General features: G+C 42.0%; 1 protein-coding gene across 1 annotated transcript in view; it reads left to right on the forward strand.

Annotated features, from left to right (window-relative positions):
• LOC105829243 overlaps positions 1-21,698 on the forward strand; it is a 95,796-nt gene that overhangs the window by 14,421 nt on the left and 59,677 nt on the right. The window contains 1 exon segment of the mRNA XM_036286697.1: positions 15,900-15,975. Coding sequence (XP_036142590.1) covers positions 15,900-15,975 — 76 coding nt within the window.

The raw sequence follows: 21,698 nt of genomic DNA on the forward strand, positions 1-21,698 counted from the left end.
CAGAAGCGCACGTGTGCCCGCACCTCTCCCCTCGCATCCCCTGCTCCCTCTCCTCCTTCCTCCTTCACCCCTCGTGTGCATTCGGTAATTTTGCGGCCGGCCAATGGAAAAGCGCCGAGTAACGGCAGGGAAAAATGCTGGAATTACGACTTTTCCGCCGAGATCCTTCGCGCGGTCGCGCTTTGTGAAAACATAAATTTCCCGACGCGAATTTTTAACGCGGTTACGGGCCGCGTTTTTTTTTCTCTCCCTCAATCCCCAACCGTTCCCTCCCTCCGCGACGTGAAAATATAATTTTGCTAAAAGTGAGAAAAATCCCATTCAACTGTGCGAACCGTTAAACATATAGAACTTTTTCCGATCTTAACTTGAAAAACTCAAAAAGGCAGGCTTCTTAGGCTTATTCCTTTTTCCGAGGTAACAATAAAAAATTGTGATTGTGAATGTCCGAATTTTGGCTTCGAAACCAGCTGCAGCAAAATAGGAAGCAATTATAAATATAACTACACGAAGAGAATTTTCTCTTAAAATTTACCCTCAAAATCTGGTAATTGTGGAATAATGTGTGATCTCGAGGAATTTTATTATGCTGTTTAGTAAAATTTACTATAAATATAGTAAAAAAAACTAAAATATTTCACTGCAATTTTAGGTAAGCCAAATTAATTTTTTCACGAATATTTATTAGATATTTTTATTAGTATAATTTGTAATTAAATATTGCAAAACGCAATTTTGCGTAACATTCAAATTAACAAAAAAAAAAAAATTTTTTTTAAACCTTTAAACTAATGAGAGAATTACAAATGTTTAAATTTTACAAAGACGTTTAATTAACGTAATGCTAAAACCTGGAAAATGTTTGAACGTTTAACAACCACATTGTAACGCGGCAGATACGTTCTCGAGGATGCGCCGGGCGAGAAATTCAGTTTGAATGCCCGATGATCGCTCTTTGTCGGACGGCGTGAAAAGATCGTAACAGCTTTGATGCACCGCAGTGAAAACGCGCGGCCTCGCAGCCGACCGCGGAGGCGGTGAAAGCGAAAACGCGAAATACAAATCCGACATCAACGATCGCCCGGGACAGTCACGAGAGCGGGAATCCCCCTTTTCCTGACAGTTAAAAAAACATCCTGTTTACGGACGGCGGCGAGATCCGTCTTCGGGAAAGCGACACGGATTACGCGCAAATATGCGTACCTCACCTCCTCCCTTGCTGCGGAAAATTATGCTTAACCTCCGCGCGACCGCTAATAATATTTAAACGCGGCGGGATAATTCTCGGCGAATTATTAATAATATTATATTATCGAAATAATATCGGGGTCGATTAAATATTAACGTTTCGGCTCGCAGGCTAATAAAGTTATCATTATTAATGATTATTATTTCTATGGTAATGAACGATTGACGTATGGCGCGATGGATTGATTATATATTATATTGTTATAATTTTGTAGAATTCGCTTATGTTCAAGGAAGCCTCTGCGCGTTTCTTCGTATACAGGCATCGCTTAAAAATGCGTTTCATAATACTTCGTAATAGTTTCATTCAAGAGGCGCGATGAATCATTCCCTTTGGCTCGATCCCATGGAAATTCTGAACTCCACAACTGTACAACTGTAGCAACTGCAGAGTCGGTGAAAGGAGGAATGGCGGATAATCGGCATACAATAAAACCTCGCATATCTCGATGGAAAAAGCGTAATGGTCGGGCATAAGAGTAACTGTTCACGGACGATCGGAGGAAGGTTAATCGAGTAAATCGAAGTGACTGGGAGCGCGAGCCAGAGAGTGAATTTTGAATCATTTATCCCGCTATTTCTCTCCATCTCTCTCTCTCTCTCTCTCTTCTCTCGGTCGATCGGCCTCAAAGTCATTGTACTTAACTCGACACGAGCGATACGAGAGACAAACTGTGCGTATCGCCGTCACAAGTGCAGAACAGTTAAGTATAGAGTAACGCGCGGTTATTACGAGGTGTTTCCCCCCCCCCCCCCCCCCGCGCGGGAACGGGACGCGTTATTGCGGTGTACAACGCGAACGCGTGCTACGTGTTTCGCAATCCGATGCCGGCTTTTCTGCGATAATGACACGTAGAAAGTTAATAATTAAAGACGCCCGCGGTTGCTTTCACGCGGCTGGCCGGCCGGCCGGCGCGGCGGTACCTTCCCCTCCCTCCCTCGCCCCCCCCTCGCCGAGGCCGCGGCGGTTTGTGATCGCGCATAAAGCTGTAACGAGATCGTTCACCCCGCAACAAATCGGACATAACCGACATCGCTCGCGATGGCAAACACACCGGTGTTTCCAATCCGGCGATATTGCTCCTCCGGCTTGTCTCGGCCGCGCGGCCCGTTTCAGCCAGGACGACCGAGGAGGCATTCCGATTGCTCTCCCGAAGCGATCTCCCGAGCGGTCTTAGAAAAAGGCATTTACATTGCCTGAGAATTCTTTTACATTCGGGAATCGTCGTCAGCAGCTGTCGACGGCTTATCGGAGAAATGCCAGCGTTTATTACAGATAGGTATTTAGAGCCCGCGAACGGGGGAGGGGGGGGGGGGTCGTCAAGAGCTAGCTCATTAAGGGATCGTGAGAGCTCTCTCGAGATCATTAAGAACTTTCTTCAATGACTTTGGAACTTTTTAAATATCGGTAACGTTTTTAAATGTGTACGCGTCATAGATTCTTAACAATGTACTTATTTTCAAACCGATGAACAAATCCTGAAAAAAAAAAAATACAAATTTATGCACATTTGAAGATAATAAAACGTTTGACGTCGATTTTCTGAATTGAAAATTATTTTAATAAATTAAAATGTACAAATAAACAGTATTGATGGAAGGAAATGCGCCAATAAAAATGTATTGGAAAAATAATGGCACAAATTTAATTTTTTGAATCAATACTTTAAGATCCAGAGTTTAGTTATTCTGTGAAAAATTTATTAATGAACAACCAAGTTTAGAATCGTAAATAAAATTTTGTATAAATCATAGTGTTTTTACAAAAAAAAAAATAAACAAAATTATAATGTTTAATAAAAAGAATTTTATATATGTTTATTTATAAAGCGTACATATTAACACATTTGTAAAAATTGATGTAAATCTTACAATCTGAACGATCTTTACAGTTTCAAATTTCAAACTGTTAGATTTAATTTTAATAAATGTAATAAAAGCTTAAAAAGTTCGTAACATTAAATTAAAAAAATTTTTTGTTTTTGTATGTCCAAAATTAACTTTTGAGATTTCTATGTAGAAAACTAGACAATGAACGTGCGAATCAAGGAAATTATAAACCCGTTCAATCCTCTGAAAATTGCGTATTTGTGATTTTTTTGCCAGGTGTAATCGGTATGAGATGGCAGGATCGTGTTACATCGTAGAAAGTACGGCCCTGGATCGGGCCCCGTTTTAATCGCGACTCACCACGAGAGAAGTGGCCGATCTCCTCCGGAGTGGCCGAGCGAAAGCGACTTTCTCGTCGTTCGGCGCGATCTTTCGCATTCCGCTCCTTACAATTGCTCTTCGACAAGTCGAATAGTTTTTCTTCCGCATTTTCAACCGTCCGAAGTTTGCATTTACAACGACATGAACTGTTTAAGGACGCGCTCACTTTATACCGACAATTAATTCGATTCATTTCGACGGACGATAAATAATTCCCGAAACTTTTTTCCGCTCGACGTCTTAACTGAGTTGCAGCCTCGAAACTCGAAAATACCCCTCGGAAAGCGCGATGAGAATAGGATTATAAGAATTTATTAAATAAGAGAGAGAGAGAGAGAGAGATTCGAATATCTCGTTCCGCCATAATGGCCCTAGCCCGCGGTGAGGAGGAAAGCTGCTGATTGCGTAGCGCTTATTCTGCCGGGAAAGCACGTGGTCTTCCAGGTAGTTTCCGCGAAGCCGCTGGAAACCAGTTGGTCGACTGACCCACCTGGGACCCACCTACGACCTTCTGCAACGCAATGGCGTACGTACGTACCATTACATACGTGTATCGCGCCGCGGCCGTGCACGGCAGTTGCACAACCGGTCCCGGTGCAACGCGGTGCATGAGCACCCGCGAGCGGGAAAATTACCGTGCGCCTTTCTATTTGCTCTCGGAGCACATCACATCGGCGAGCCACGGGATCGCGAAGCCTCGGGTATCCGGGGTATCCTCGTGGATTTCTCGAGTCTTCTTCTCTGCGAACGTGTGCAATTTCGAGGATCCGTTTTTACGATCCTGGGGTTTTAACCCCGAATCGGCGGCGGAGCAAGTGAACTCCCTGAGTCTTGTTTTATCGAATCCCTCCAGTCTTTCAATTTCACCCGAAATTCCTTTAGAGGAGGGTCGCCAATATTGGCACACGTCTCCTAAAATGACACTTCTTTATTTCTCGGAAACCAAACAACCGTACTGTATTAATACTGACAGACATGATCTGCTTAGATAATTAAAGAAACAGAGACTATAGTTCATACATTCATATAGTGTTTTTTTTTCTACATAAAACGAATAATCTTTATAGCTGCATAATCGACGAAAAAATGTTTGGTATCGAAGTGAAAGGCTTTTAGAAATTTATATTGATTTGTTAATATTTTGTACACGGAAAGAATTTTCTCTTAAAAATTATCCTGAAAATCGTGGTAATTGTGGGACAACGTAAACCTTGAAGAATTTTACTATACTATTGACAAAATTTACTAAAATTTTAATAAAATTTTGAAAAATTTTTTAAATATTTTACTATATTTCTAACAAAATTTACTCAAAACTTTGCCTAGTTTTATTAAAATTTTACTAAATTCTAGTAAATTCTGTTAAAAGTATGGTAAAATTCTTCAAGGTTTACGTTGTCTCACAATTACCACGATTTTCAGGGTAATTTTTAAGAGAAAATTCTCTCCGTGTATAAATGACTGTTAAAGAAAAATGCAGTCTACTATGCCAATTTTAGGGTTAAAATCCTCGAATATTTATTTATATTGCAAAGACATTAATTATTTTAAAATACAAAACAGTATTAAAAAAAAAAAGCTACATTATTTGATAGGCGACACTTTCTAATTTACATTTATATGTTTTTAAGGTTTTACTTCTAGCTTTTGTTTAAGAAATACTGTCCAAAAACGAAATTAGCATACCACGTGGCCTTCCTCTACTGGTTGTGAAGAAGGTACACTTAATTTCTTGTATTTTTTCCACATTTACAGAATCCTATTCTAAATTCAAGTATTTAAATTCTTCTTGAAATTTCGCGGGTTCGCGGCGTTGATCTCCGTTTCGGAACCGTAAACAGGTCTCTTTCAGAGTCTTTACCCTCGTCTCGCCTCGCGGTAACTTGCACGTCAGATTTCGAATTTTTATAGCCCCCGCGAACGCGAAACGGCCCCCGCGAAACTTCCGCGAATGCGCAAACTTTTTGATACTTGTGAAGTTTGCACGACCGGCGGTAGTCGTTAAATTCGTGGGTACTACAATCTCGACTCTCGTTGGGGATGCTCCGGGCGTCGGGGGATGATGCAATTTTCAGGCCATCTCATCGGGAAAACCAGGCACGTCGTTGCCGATGCACGCATTTATCTCCGTGAACTTCTGGGGGGAGGGAAAGAGGAGGGTGCGCGCTATTTATTTATTAAAAATTTCATTTCGATCGCGTATACGTGCCCGCGCATCCTTTACAGAGCAGATAAATAAATGAGCGCCCGGAGTTTCGGCGCGAAAGGAAGGGGAGGGTGAAGGGGAACGACGGGGGGTGGGGGGGGAGTAAGATCTCCCCGGGAAACTCAATTTCCCGATCTTCGAGGCTTTTCCTCCGAGCAACTCTCCCGCTGCTCGCGTAAATCTCCACCGGACTTTTTTTTTTTTCGAGGACTTCCTGTTTCTTTTCTCTGTTTCTTCCGTCCATTGTCGGCGAACGAACCAGGGAGGGGTGGAAACTTTCCGCTCGATTCGCTCCAAGTGGCCCGCTCGGAGTTTCCCGCTTGAATTTTCGCCGCGTCCGACCTCTCTCTCTCTCATGGTTTACGCGCGAAAACGCGCGTGAAAATTCAAAGTTTCGAAATCAAAGCTCTCCCCGAGAGATTCTTAAGCAGCATCCGTTCTCAAGGAGCTAATATCGCCGAAAGAATTCCTTCCCCTAAGCGCGGAAGGCGGCTTACGTGGGATCAGTCGCCTCCTCAGTCCCGCAAATACAACATAATCCGCAGCAGTTTTTCCCCCCCGTGGAGTCGTCGGAACAAAGGCCGCGCCTCGCGTCGTGAAAAATTCTTCGGATCCTCTCCCCCTCCCCTTCCCTCTTAGTTACGCGGCGATTACTCGCGGAAGAGGCAATTAATGATAATTACGCGTTATCGCGCTCGCGCCCGGATTATTCGCGCATGGCGTTTCAGTTAACTTTACGTATTGACGCTCGCCGGAGTCTCCGAGCTTAATTAGGACCGAAACTCATTAGAGCCCGCGAATGTCTCTAATTTGTCAGGGCCCGTGGGGGAGATGAAGATGCAGAGAGTGGCGAGAGAGAGAGAGAGAGAGAGAGGGGGGAGGGGGGGAGAGCTTTCGTTTCGTCCCGCAACGAAACGATTAAATGGCGTCGCCTGTCGGTAACGTATGTGCAGCTATAAAGGCGCTGCTTGCGGATGACGTTCTTAATGAGTAATTAAGGGTCCGCCGTGGCGGACGTGAATACGTAAGGATTACATCTGTTTTACCCCGGGGTTCAGGTCCCAATCTCGGCTCCGGCGAAAGTTTCATTTCGGTTGATTGATGCCCTCGCGACTCGCGAAGGTCTCGGGTTTTAGCGAGATGCCAGCTACCCCGGCGGAAAATATCAGAGAATGGCAAGAAAATTTTGCAGGAAAAGGAAAAACAGAATTACGCAGGCTGTAATTGTCTGTTACATTAAAACTTTGGCTTTGTAAAACTTTTACCGTCGGCAAAATGCAATCTGGGATTATATTCTTAATGGCGGAAGAAAAATTCTCGGACATGCTCTGCTGGAAAGAATGAACTCGCGAATTTTCCATATAATCGTATTGCTTCATTTTTACACACATTTTCATTTACATATAAATGAATTATAATCATATTATCTATAGAGAATGAGAGACAACAAAACTACTATCATCTTGAACATCTTTGAAGTTATAAGAAGAGAAAAATTCATGATATAATCCGAATGAAAGACTTTTATTTTCCTTTCGTAATAAAATTACGTAATATAATTCTGTTAATTATTCTACACATAATGATATTGAAGTCGAGTTACAAACAAATCAATAATTTGCGGGATATTTAATACACCGAGAGAAAAAATCATTGAAACGATATTCCTGATTATGATTACTTTACTGTGCAATTATAGTCGCAAATGTCACATTTTCTTCTATCAATGCACCAAGAAAAATGTGTGGCGTTTGGTATTCGTGACTGTAATCGCGTGGTAAAGTAATTATCGTTCAGAGCTCCATTTTTATAGTTAGTACGACTATAATGTTAGTAATAGCACAACGAGAGAAAAAATAATTGCAATAACCATAATATCATTATAATTTATAGTCATTTTTGGACGCGACCATATTTCTATATAGTTCTATATTAAAATTCTCATGATCATAATATTGATTTACACATCTTATAATATAGTTGCCAGAACGGAAATTTTAATATAGTAAGTTAGATAATCACTATAAGGATTCACTATAACCATATGGTTAACCAATATTATAGTAATAATTACTACAGAAATGATATTCCTGGCTATAATTATTTTACTAGGCAAATATTACAAATTTTTTTCTCAGTGTACTTTATTCTGCCACGATTTAAATGCACGGGGTATAAAAATATGTCGCAAAACCGCTCATTTTTCGGCAACTGTACCTTGACGTGTTTACGTACCGGAATAATGAGACGAGTCAGCTCGGAGCGCCGGAGTAAACACGCAGTTGCCTTTGGGAGGAAAGATATGTGTAATTGCAGGTTGAAAAAGGGGGACGTGTCCGCGCGTGACGGGACATCCCCGCGCCGCTTTCCCGCGCTGGAGAAGAGGAGAAAAAAAAAAAGAAAAATAATTCGCGAGAGATGCCGATTCGAGAAACGGGCGCATTGACCTTCGTTGCACCTCCGTGCATACGTATACGTATGTATACATGCCGCATACGCGTACGGGATTTGCATAAGATTGCGAAACGGCACAGGCCGCGCGCTTACGTGCAACCGCGCGCGCGCGCGCGCGCCAAAAATTCGACCGGTTTGACACGTCGGTTTCCTTGGTGCTAACGGTATATCGGCTGCTATCGCTTCCACCTCCTATAGGTCGTTCCAGGTGAATACACGCGCGGCTTCCTTCTCTTTCTCTCTCTCTCTCTCTCTCTATCTCTCGGCCTCTTTTTTCAGGTTTTCCTTTATTAGAAACTCTGCTCGATATATGGTTTTTCTTCCTACGTAAGCCACTTAATTAAAATTGATTATATTGATCTAGGCCTCGTAACCCGATTTTTGCCCCTCCCCCCCTCTCTTCTCGCCGCTCCCTTTTCTCCCGATTTACGAGTCTATAAATATGCGATACTTGGCCGTCGGCTCGCGGGGCGCGGCCGGCACGGCAGTTCCAGGACAGATGTGTGTAATTACCTCGCGTGCGGGAATTGCGAAAAAGGACGTTTTCGGCATCGGAGTGCAGAGCCTTCCGTTCCGTTTAACGGTGCGGGAACGTAACAGCGAGCACCTGGTTGAATTTGCCTCGGCTCGCAGAGATGCGCGATCGTTCTTCCTTTCTTTTTTGTTCTTCCCTTTAGAATTGTCTAGGGGATCCAGCCGGGCAATTTCCGCGATGACTCTCGCGATGCGAGGTCCCATTATCGTTTATACCAACGTGAGCGCGTTTGGACATGCGTCATGCAGCTCACGGTAGCCGCGACACGTCTTTTACGGCTCTCCTGCATATACAACACTCCGCGGGATCGCGACGGTCCGCTATATTATGTCGCCGAACGAATCACCGCGGTTGAGAGGCGCTGCGGCCATTTTCACTCTCCCGCATTTTTGTACGTTCACTGCGGTGCAACGTCATCCTCTCTCTCTCTCTCTCTCGCTCGCTCTCAGCTCACTCGTGGTCGGGTTCCTTCCCTCTGGTTTAACGGTAACCGCGGTGAATTACGACCGCAGGATTCGCTCCTTCGAGAGGATCCTCGGGCGAGACCGTCCACCGGTAAATCTACGCTCAGGAGGTCACCGGGTCGTCCGGCGAGATCAAACCCCCTCTCTCTTTCTCTCTGTTTCGTTCGTCCATTCTGAATGGCAGTCGAAATAAATGGCCATTAACCCGCCGCGACCGATTATTCTTCTTCCCGGGCCGATTGATTAACCGCACTCGAGTCAATCGCATAATTGCCGCTCGCGGCGCAAACCGCGTGTTTGTTACTCGTAATTATAAGGATTCGCCGCGCTTTGGAATCCATGGGGCCATTGATGAGAGAGGACGGCCCCCTCGTTGATCCTCGTGTTTGCTCGAAAGGCGCCCGAGAAAAATCGATTGGATCCACATCGATCGGCGAAGCGGAAAGCGCCGCGCTCCACGATACATTTTGCGCACGCGAAAAATGGATTTTTGCCGAGCGGGTAGGAGTGGCCGTCCGTCCGTCCGTCCGTCCGTTCGTCGTGCGGGGCATCAGGACGGAGACTCCGCCATCCACGCGGATGTTCGCGCCGCGGCTACACACACGCGAAATTCATGCAACGCTATCCCGTTAGTCGACATTCATCGGCTTGGACTTTATCTCCGGCTTCCCTGCGTCCTCTCTCTCTCTCTCTTTCTCTCTCTTTTTCTGTCTCTTTTCTCATTGCTACTCTCCTCGGAGTGGCCGGCTGCCAATAAGAGATGTTAGAAAGGAGGAGGGCCGGCGTCCATTTCGCTCGCTGTGCCCAGTTATGCGGACTGTAACGGAATCGGCCGACTAAATTTACCGCGGCCTTATCGATCACGGCGGAGCGCGCGCGGACCTTCGGTCCCCGCGTCGACGACACTTTTTACTTTGCCGTAAATCTCGAAAAAGCAGATCGAGCCGTCGCGATTTATGGCCGCGCACTTGGAGTCATAAGCCGCGCTCGAGAGTCGGGAATTTTCGCGATAAAATAATGAATGGCGATTGCCATAAATTCGCCCAGCGGGTTAGGCGAAATATAAATGAATCGATCGCCGACGTGCACGGCGAGTGAACGACGTAAATAAAGTAAATAGCGCGAACGATCCGCGCAAATAACGCGGATGAAATGGCAGTTGTGATAGCGCAAATAACTCGATAAGGCGATAAAAACTATAAGGGTAAAGGGGTAAAAGGTTCTTACGAGTAAAGAGAAGAAAGGACATAATCGACACTGTGAGATAAAAATGGCATCATATTTTAACTGTAATTCAATAGTTGTTCCAACTATGCAAATTATAGTTATTACTATCATGTAAATAGTAAGCAAATAATTAAAACGATTATAATGGAAAACGTTCATTTTATTTTTATCATTTTTACACTGAGAGAAAAGTGTCTAGTATTTGCAACTATAATTATATAATAAAATTATTATAGTTGCAAATATCATTTTTATAGTTATTATTGCTATAATGTCAGTGTAAATAACCATATATGTATAGTTGTGCCAAACAGGGTAGCAAATTTTACTATAAACTAAAAAGGTTACTATAAATTATAATAATTTCTACCATACATATTCTATCATACATAAATCACAATTATGGCACGTTTAACCATACATATGGTTGTATGAACGAATGTTATAGCTATTGTAACAATAATATAGTGTTAAGTTAACTATAATTTATATTCTTAATTTAATTATAAAAATATTGTTACGGCTAAAAATAACTATAAATTATGGTTAATGCAACTATTTTTGTCTCTCAGTGTATCTTTTGATATTTTTTTACTGTATTAATATTTTAAATTATCGTAATTATTACTATAATATTAATAACAATGACAACCATATGCTTATGGCGATGCCAACTATGGAAAAATTGTACTACAAATTATACAATGTAGCATTTAAAATCTAGCATATGGTTATTATTATAAATATTATTGTAAACATTTTATAGTAATAATTACTATAAAAATGATATTCTTGATCACAATTATTTTATTACGCGATTATAGTCACAAATACAACACATTTTTCTATCGATGTGTAAAAATTCCCGTGGTGCCCTCATGATTCGTGTGTGGGGATTTGGAAAGAAGCGCGGGCTCCGAAGAAAATTACGGCAGATTCCGGCGTAACGCTTGTCCGCGTTACGTAACACATCGCCGGAGTCGCGACACGCGTCTTAATGGGCCTGCCTTACCAATCTCCGTAAGTACGTGCTCTCCGCGCCCGTGATATCGTCATCGCGCGGCGGGCGGGTGGCGCGGGTCGATTCCCTGTATCGTTCGTTCACCCGCTGTATACACATTCTTTCACGGCAACGGCGATTTTGCCCCGCGGCGTTCCGACGTCCGTCGTGGATGTTACGTAAGAATGCGGCGTGCCACGAAAAATGTCGAGAGCCTCCTTTTCGGGGGCTACGACCTCCGAACCGAGCGTTGTGCGTTATTTAAAGATTCCAACAATTTTTTATTGTTGCGAATTCTTAAATAACAATTTTTATTTATTGCTTGCATTTATTTGCCGTCTGGTATTTGAATAAATAAATAAAAAATCCCACACAGAGAAGGACTCTCGATATTCAGTCACAGTTCAAAATTTTAGGCATCTGAATTTTTGCTCGAGCAAAGAGGAGGGTGGGTGGGGGGGAGAGGGGTCAAGATGCGATTAAATTATAAGGCGCTGCCGGACGTGCGGATCGAAGTGCGGAGATGCTCGCGCAAATTACTCGGCAAATTGTTTTCGCGAACCGTTAATGAAACCCGCGGGTAGGCCGAGGAGGAAGGCAACACCGGGGAGCTCGCGGATTATTCAAGCGAGCGGCGGCAAAGCAGGAGATAATTGGCACGCTATCGAATCAACGATGGCGTCGTTACCTTCCGACGCACCTGACGCGACGGCCTTCCCTCATATTCCCCCTTCCCCGTTTCCCCGCCACCTGTCCCGTGAGCCCCTGGAGCAACGTGAAGGTCGGGGGTGAGCCGAGTTTAATTTAGCCGTCACGCTCTTACATACCAGGATCGATATATCGTAAACCGCATCAGCGGGAGTTACGCCTCGTGAGTGCCACGTTAACTTCGACGGCGACGCGACCGCCGAAAGGAAAGGAAACCCCCAAACCAGATCCCGCTTCCGGTACGACGCCCCGACGCTCGCCCGTGACGCCGCGGCGGTACGACGGAAACCGCCCCAGGGAGGGGATCGACGGACGATCCCTCCGGGCGCTCTTGCACGTTTCGAGAAAACATTGATCTTAACTCTCGGGGTTGACTTAACCGAGATTTTGGGGATTTTACGTTTCTGGAATGTTGCGTGTGCTGTTCAAGATTAGAACACGCGCGTGAAATTGAAGATCTGTGTGTGGGGAGGTAATAATATTATTACCTATAATTTTGTTTTAATTTTTAAATGCTTAGCAATTCAAGAGATACTTCAATAGATACTTTTGCGAAAAAGGCATTTTCGATTTTAACTCAATTAACAAAGATTTCGGGATTGTTACAAGTAAGACAAAAAATTTCATTTATTTATACTTTAATATTCGGTTAATTAATTTTTTAATATATCTTCTAAATTCTAGATATTGCAACACTTTAAACATTATTTCAATAAAAAAAAAGAAAAGATATAAAAAAGAGAGACATTTGCGAAATATTTTTATCATCTACATGCAACTTTAACGCTCACTTAAATCTTAATATGTTTAATTAATCTTCTAAATTATTTTTCTTAATTATTCATAAAAATGTTACAACTATCAAGCTATTACATTAATAGTTAATCACGATACATCGGAATGCTTAGTTGTCAAACGGCTGACATTTATACTCGTATTCAAACCTTATATTTAAGGCCTCCTTAAGTTTATCTTTAGATGCTCTACGGGTTATTTCATTGGCTACAAAGTATCTAAAGATGAATCTAAGGGGTCCTTAAGTATAAGACCTGACTATGAATACGGGCATTACTTTAGCAATACAAAGAACGTTAAGCAAGAGAACCAATCAGCATCGCGAAGAAAGGTTTCATTACATGCCTTTTTAGCAGGGTTCGGAACTAACGAGTTACTTGAAACGAAGTTACAGTTACAGTTACTTTTTTTTGGTAACTAATAACTTAACTTTGTTACTTTTCTCCATCTGTAACTGTATACTTAACACAGTTACATTTTTTGGGTAACTAATAACTAACAACTATTTTGATACTTTAATAGTTACTTTTTTTGGAACTAAAATGTTTAATCAGCAACCGGAAAAAGTCGAGGAAAAAGTTTCTACAAGAGAAATTGTATCGATTTTTAAAATTAAATAATTGCAGTAGTAATATGCTAAATAATTAATTACACTGCAATTAAGAAACTTTTTATTAAATATAACACAGACATTCCGAATTCTGCATCTGTGGAATATATGTTTAGCATAAAACAAATATATAAATCAATGTATGACAGCCAATGTATTGTTATATTTCATTTAATTCTGATAACAGTAATATATGATTTAGATTTTACAAAGTTCTCATTTAGTGTACATAAAATAACTTGTTAAAGCACAAAATTAAGCACATGTAATATACAACAGTTACTAAAGTATAAAGCGCAAAATTCTTATTTTTTATATTTAAAATAATGTATATTTAAAAGAAAAATACATTTATCAATTTAAGAAAGAAGTAACTGAAAAGTAACGACTCGTTATTTTTTTAGTAGCTGTAACTAGTTATTTTTCAAAATCGATAACTTGTAACTGTAATTAGTTACTTTTTTAATGAAAAAACTGTAACTAATTACTTTTACAAAGTAACTTTCCCAACCATGCTTTTTAGGTATGATAATATTCTTTTTTCAGTGCTACACTTTGGAATTTACAGAGATTTTTGAATTAAAAAATTATCAGCTGTGCTAAGTAAATAGAAATTTTAATAATTCTTCATTCTTACACATCTTTGTGTTATAAGCCTCGATTCTCCGAATTATTGAATTCGGCGTAACCGAGTTTCGTGAACCTGCATCCGCTCAAGTTTAATAGCCAATTTATGTTACCGGTCGTTTACTGTTAAACAATTTCTGCATTTACCATCGTAATAAAGTCTATACAATTCTTGGGTTGATGAAGCCGAGCATATCAGGTCTAACTGCATTTCCCGCCATCAATTTACGCTATTATCCTCAATTATCTGTCGGCAAATAATTCAGGCATTCCCTAACACAACTTAGTGTTTCCTATCGTTAAGAGCAAAGCATTTCTATTGCGCAGCGTTGACGAGAGCATTAAGACAAGAGAATGCGAGACAAGAGAATTGTAAGACAAGAGAATTGTAAGATTCATCAAAGTAATTATTTAAAAAAATTTATTTCTCAGTTTTCTTACATTAAGTCTTATAAATAATTATTTATTACGATTAATAATTAATACTTTTTTATTGCCCATATTTATAATTTTGTAATTGCGTACATAACTGGGATTTTGAGAGAAACTACTGCTGTAGTTTTAGTGTATTATTTTTTTTTATAGAAAATTCTTAAAACGATATTACACTTATTGAACAAAGAGCCTTCAGAAACGAAACATTTAACTGTCTAATTAAAGTAAGTCATACATCTTTTGAAACAGAAAATTCTTACGGCAATATTATTTAGCGAAAAGAAAGCTTCTAAAAATGAAAAATAAATTTAATTCTAATTAAATTATAATCGTACATTCCTGAAATAGGTACATGGGTGTCCACACAATATTTCGTAAAAGGACAAAGGCACGACAATCGGCGCTTGTTTTGGATACAAACGGTGTACTGTGTACGTACACAAGAGGCCACCGCGTTATTATGCATCGACATTCAATTAGGATTCGATAGTATGTTATTATCGTTCATTTGCTATAGCAATTGTTGTATACAACGATATAACTCCAAAATTTTTTTTTAATATTGTGAATTAATAAAATTTTGTAATATTATTCTTAAACGCAATTTTGATGTAACAATTTGAAATTTGAACCTACGAGAGAGGGACAGACAGAGAGAGAGAGAGAGAGAGAGAGAGAGAGAGAGAGAGAGAGAGAAGGGGGGGAGGCATAAAAGTATCATTATTAACACTCACTTTATTAAATTCTTATTTTTAAAAATACTTTTCTTCAGACAATTAAAAAACTATATTTTTGAGTCATGTCGTTGTTATTGTAAATGAGCGATGAGATTATTAAATTTTTGTCATCTATCAGGAAAAAAGAACGAACCAAAGAAGTCGCAAGTTTTTAAATTTCGATAACTTTTAGCTGGTATTGTATAGCCGAGGTGTCTCTAACTTCCGCAATTAACATTTCGAAAACGAGACAGTGGCTGCTTACCGAAGCAAGTATCTCGCAAGCGATTTATTTACGTAAAGTAGAAGTTAAAGCGATAGTGGTTGAGAGTTGTGAAGTTGAATTACGGTTTGTTTATATGATGTTGAATTAAAGTCTGACAGTCAGAGACAACAACGCAGACAATCGGAAGGAATTTTAGAATCGATTGTGGAGTTCTTTCTCGGTCTTATTTACATGCATTCTGTAAAACATGTCTGCCCATCATCTTAGATTCTACGTAGAACACCCAATTATAATTAATTTAAGCTGGACTAATAATTCACGCAAAAAAAAAAGATAAAAAAATTTTTATGCTTTTAAGTTCCGGCATACTTCCACTTACAATTATATAAGGTCAACGCAGTTTATGAGAGATGCCTTTTTCCCTTTTGTTTTTCCAGAACATCTTGGATAAGTTCAATCCTGGCGCAAGGCAGCTGATCAACGCAGGCAAGGCGTACCTGAAAGCTCTTCACGGTGAGTGAATTAAATGGAGTGTACCGGGAGCGTCCCGAAAAGAGAGATGGAAACGGACGGGTTTGGCTCGCGGGTAGAAAGAAGGCCGATGCACAAAGAACCGGGGTGAGACGGGGGGTGAAGAAGGGGGGAACTTCGTGTTAGTCCCTTGGGGTCTTGTTGCAGGATCGAATTGCCAGCTCGTTAGCATTGTGAGCTTTTGCCCCGCCCTTGCCCGCCTTTTTCTTTTTTTTCCCCGCGATGCTGATTAATTTATTTTATACGGGAATAGAAACGGGTTAATGATATGTTTAGGGTTTCATACGCTGTTACATAATCGGGGACGCGATTGATAATATCAAACATTTTCGAATCGGCGATATTAAGTTATTAAATATCTATAACATTGCAATTGCTATCAAATTATCGCGTGCATGTATATAGAAATGGTAACATGATATACTAACCCCTGTTTTCTAATAACTTGATGCGTATGGTGGGAGTCTTCGTTGAAACGAAATCTTAAACTTTGATGCCTGCGTGCATTTTTCGACGTGCAGTTTTTCATCGCAGAGTTCCGCCGCGCGCACAACATGCGTTTGTTCCTCCTTTTATCCCTTTTTTCGCACCTTCGCGGCCGGGTCAGACCTTCCGTGGCCGGGTCAGATCAATCACCTTTGGGGATTAACCCGCTAACCCTGAAACGTATGGCTCGCGTGCCGCCGTCATGTAGGTCGTCTGCTACTCGCTGTGGGACATCGCTCCCGGTGTTCCTGGAGATAGAAGGGGGAGAGTGATTTGACGATGGAGGTGTCTTCGTGCATCCTCGAGTCTTCGGCGTTCTAAATTTCACTGTTATTTCACGCGAAACCAAAAGATTTGGAAAAATATTTTGGAGTAATTAATTGTTCTCTTAGGGTCGATTGTTCCAACTTCTTGGTAAATTTACCTATCAGGTAAATATATGTTCGTCTTTATTTATTTAAGAAAAGAAATGAAGATAGACACATGCTTATCTGGTAGGTAAGTTTACCAAGAAGTTGGAACAACCGGTTCTTATTGTTCTTGAATTTTAGTATCTAATTAACAATCTCTCGATATTTTATTCGAATGTTTTGTTTCCTAAAAACCTTGCAGAGTGAAACATTAAAAGATTCTTCAAGATGTAAGGCATGTATAAAATTGTTAAATATCAAAGAATACATATCGATAATTTTTTTTAAAGAGCAATTATGAATATTTCCCCCGATTTACGTATTTTGTTTTTTTAACAATAAGTTGCAAGTTGGCCGTAACGTTCGTGCAAAATGGCGAGATAACAACATGCCGCGCGTGATCCTGCGAGAGTTTTCCGCGCCGAGAGTCAGCGGTTCTCCGTTGATGGCCGGGAATTTGTTTAAGGAGCGCCGTGGAAAATAGTAGTACTTCGGCGGCGGAAAGTAGTTTGCGTAGCGGCGGCGGCGCAGTCGGCTTTACATCAAAAGTGACTTAAAAGTTTCGCGCCGCCGCCGGGTCTTTGATGTAACGGTATTACCCCGTCGCGGGGAGTGGAAGCCCCGCCATTTCCGCCGGATGAAAATCGACTGGCGTTCCCCCGGTACATGCACGCGTAGCGGAACCTCGCGAGCATACAATTAATTCTTCTTTCGCCACCCTTTTTTTCGCCCCCACCCCTCCTTGAATCTTTCTCGGCGAACTTCGGAGCGTGATTTATAATCATTTTGCGGTCGCACGGTGACGGACGCGCGCGATATAATATCACTTTTCCGCGGAGCGGAAGTATCCCGGAAGGCTGGGCGGGTCCGTGCAGCGACGATAAGGGAAGATCGCCCGAGATATAAATTGCGCTATTATCGCAATTGATGCGCTTTCGAATCTCCGCTCGATATTCGCCAGACCGAATGCCAAAAGCCCTCGCGGCCAAGGGGATAAGATTGTAGTACCGATTCCGTCCCCTCCCCCCTCCCCCCGATAAAGCGACTTTATGGAACGCTCTATGGAAAAGTTCGAGCAAACAGAACCGCGATAATTTGTTCGGCGGAACTTTTTTATCTCGGCGCGATTAGGGCTGCGCAATCTGGACGGCGACGGGGTAGGAAGAGAAGCGTATACTCGTCGAGTTGGGGGTTGTACAAAGGATGGGGGGGGGGATGCAACTTCCTTTAACGAGTTCCGCGCCGGGGAAAGAGAGCTAATTCGATTAGGAATTAATTTTTGACGACTCGCGAGAGGCGGGACAAAGGGGAAATCTCTACGAATGGCGAAAGATGAGTGGCGACAGTCGAGAGGGCGGAAGAAAGGATAGAAATTAAGGTGAAACCAGAGCCTCTTGTCGGGCCCCTGACTTTGCCACGGGGGTAAATTGCATCGGACTTACCCTCCCAATACGCGACGCGACGTTTTTAATCCTGTCGCTGAACTTCTCTCGATTTCCGCCCGATCGTAAAAATGCCATTTGGAATAATCTACATTTGTCCTTTGAATGTCTTCTATTCCGAGGGAATATTAATTGTTTCTAAAAAAATGTCGATTTTCTAATACTATAATTTTTAAAGAATCTTGTCTTCTGTAACTTTAATTTTATTAAGTGCAACATTTTTTAATTCTTTAATTATTTAGGTATAAATGTAAAAAATTAAATGTAAAAATGTAAATTAAATTCCCTCTCGTTTCAATTTAAATCGCATTTTTTTTTAAATATAATTTGTGTCCGGATAAGTTGTCGAGCGAAATCTCGGCTTCCTTAATTAGCCAATCAAACTCCAGCAGCGTTATCAAAATGCGGTGCGCCAGCTAAAAACGGCAAATTCATCCCGAGACGTCTTTGTCCTTGGCGGAATTAATTTGTTCCACCGGAAGGAAGCTCGCCGATTGTCGAACTTATGCCCAGACCTCCTCGCAACTCATACCCTCTTTCCCTTTCCGCCCCCCCTCGTGCCATATACAGGACGCCCTATCAGGAGCCGACTCTGCGACAATTTATAACGACTCGTCGAGCCACTTTGAGGGGCTCAATCCTACAAGGAACTTCGTCCTTCCTACCTTTCTCCCCTTTCTCTTTCCTCTTCCTCGTCCTGCATCCTTTCTCCGATTTTCCGTCATTCGTTTCCTAAGGATGCCACTTAAATACCAGGAGTTCCGCGTTTCCATTTGATCGAACGAGAGACGCGCGAGAACGACGTCTCTATTCGAGCATCGTTTCTCCTTGCGTGCGTCGGAAAGTGCTGGGAGAAACGAATGGAATCCCATAGAGCGACGCGAGTGGCGTTAATTAGAAAATTTCTTTGCATTTTACGTTACGTAAAATAATATACGTGTAGAAATCGCCCACTATCAGTCAATAGGCAAATAAAAACGACTTAAATACATTTTTAAGTGAGCAATCACATTTTTATTAGAGCTACGTGAAAATTATATCTAGAAAGCATCGATTAATTTGCAAGTCATTATTTTGAAGTCTTACCATTTCCACATTTCTCTGGGACAGTTATTCCTTGGTAATTGTTCAGCGATTTTATAAAATCTATAAATGATACAACATGTAATCTAATGAAATACGAGGTTTTTCGCGACAATTATTACTTACGGTTAAAGCTCTAGGCGCTTTACAGACCACGGATTTTTTTGCAAACGGGGTGACGGACGAGCGGCGGGTGTCCGAGGGGAGGGGGGAGGGGGGAAGGGGGGGGTCAGCGAATGTGATTTGAAAAGTTTTCTCGTTAAATAACGCAAAAATGCGCGGGAGACGTCGAACGTGGACAGGAGGGTGACAGTGATCCGGGATGGAGGAGGGCCGCGCGGAAAAGGGTGCGGGGGGGAGGGAGGGAATGGGGTGAACGTCCGGCGTGGGGCGGACAATGACGAGCGAGGGTACCGACTGATTTTAATTATGGAATCTGTGCAGGTGAAACGCTCAATTTTCCCGCCGGCACATGTCCACCCCGTTTTTCACCCCATCCCTTCCTCCCCCATCCCTCCTTGTCCCTGTTACGCTCTCCGGATCGCCCCGTCGCCTCTTTTTACCCCTTGTAGTTTGGACCTGCGAGGGACTCCACGATTTCAATTTCGCGCCACCTCTCTTACCCTCTTTAACCCTCCCCATCAGTCGATCATTACTCCCCTTCCGGCTGGTCGCTCTTTAATATCGATTTCCTCTCGAAGGGTCGAAAATATCGCGAGAGTATCGAGTTACGCGGGCCGCACTCGCGACTGTCAAGCCCTGTCGTTTGTTCTACACTTTGCGCGGTCAGGGGGTGAGAGGTAGAAAGGGGCGGTGCAAGTGTACACGAAAATGTTGGCCGTAGCGAGTCGTATTGTTCGTATAACAGCGTCAACGCGGAATAGTTCGAGAAACAGACATTTATGCTAATAATACATTCTGCTGCGATATGAAGTATATTAATGTTATAATTATCTCAATTGCCGATACGAGAAATATTAACTAATAAAGTTTTTAATGCAAGTACAATATTTAGTTTTACAGCAGGACAATTTTTTGCGACATTAAAATTGTCTAATTTCTTTATGCTATCACAAATTTACTTCTAATTATATTTACAGTAAAAAAACACGTTATATTTAGGTTAAGATCGGTCCTTATTAAAATTTTTGTGTTAAATTGAAATTCAAAATTTCTTAGCGTCGCAATAATACAATTTATTGATAAATGAACAAATGATATAAAAATGATGTAGTGTTAATTCAGAATTAATTGAATAAAATGTACGTCTGTTAACGCATTATAAATGCTAATTTTACTGAAGAAATGTGCTTCCACAGTTTATTTTCAAATTCTATGTGTTACATTTTTTTAAATTATTCTTGTACATAATGTTCGAGCTACTTTCTCAAATTTTGTGTTAAATTGAACACGAGTCTCTCAACCGTGTACGATTGTTAAACAATGTATGAATTTTCCTACTTTTCATCGATACAGCCGACTCCGTTTGGAACTATTTTTTTCCCTTAAATTCTAGCCAGAGGTATTCCAATTAACGGGACGAGATATTTTTTAGGACGTGCACACTTTAACGTCGTGTATTTAACTATGCCGGACGTTGCATAAAAAGTGCGACGGTTAATATATTCCGCTCGCGTTCCCCGCGACTGTAATTTGCACCGCGGTGAGAATCTCAGGGAAGGTAGGGGAAAAAAAATAGAGCGGCGGAAGTTATTTTCGCGAATATTACGCGATCGAGAGAGTCGTGCGACGCGCCGCGCGGAAATGACTCCGCTTTGCATAAAAAACGTTTGGCGTGGCGCGCGCGCGCGCCGCGGCGGCGTCGCGCCGCTTTATGTCGCGTCGGCCGCGTAATGCGCATAAATAAAACTCGTAATAAATGCGGGAACGAGAGCGGTTGAGGGGCGCGCGGGGGGGAGGGAGTAGGTTGAGCTGAATTATGCGCGTGAGATAGAGCGGAACCCTCTCTCTCGTTTGCGCGCGCGACAGACTGACGTGGGAGATTTTTCGCGGGGACGCGAGAGAGAAAAAACCCCGTGAAAAAATGACGGCCGCCTTATCGCGGTGAGACGCGCCCTATACGCTTTTTATTGGGATTGATAAGCGTGCGCGCTATCGCGTGATAATGTAGCCACAGATAACATAATCAACGGGAACTCCCCCTCCCCCCCTCATCGGTCGCCTCCGGTTCGCGAGTCCTCAAACGCGCGCGACCTATTTTGTTGAGTCGCGGGGGGAGGGGGGAGATGATGGGAGGAAAAACGGGAAATATAAATCGACGTTT

This window comes from Monomorium pharaonis, chromosome 5 (assembly GCF_013373865.1).
Source record: "Monomorium pharaonis isolate MP-MQ-018 chromosome 5, ASM1337386v2, whole genome shotgun sequence".
In the NCBI taxonomy this organism is placed as follows: Eukaryota; Metazoa; Arthropoda; class Insecta; order Hymenoptera; family Formicidae; genus Monomorium; species Monomorium pharaonis.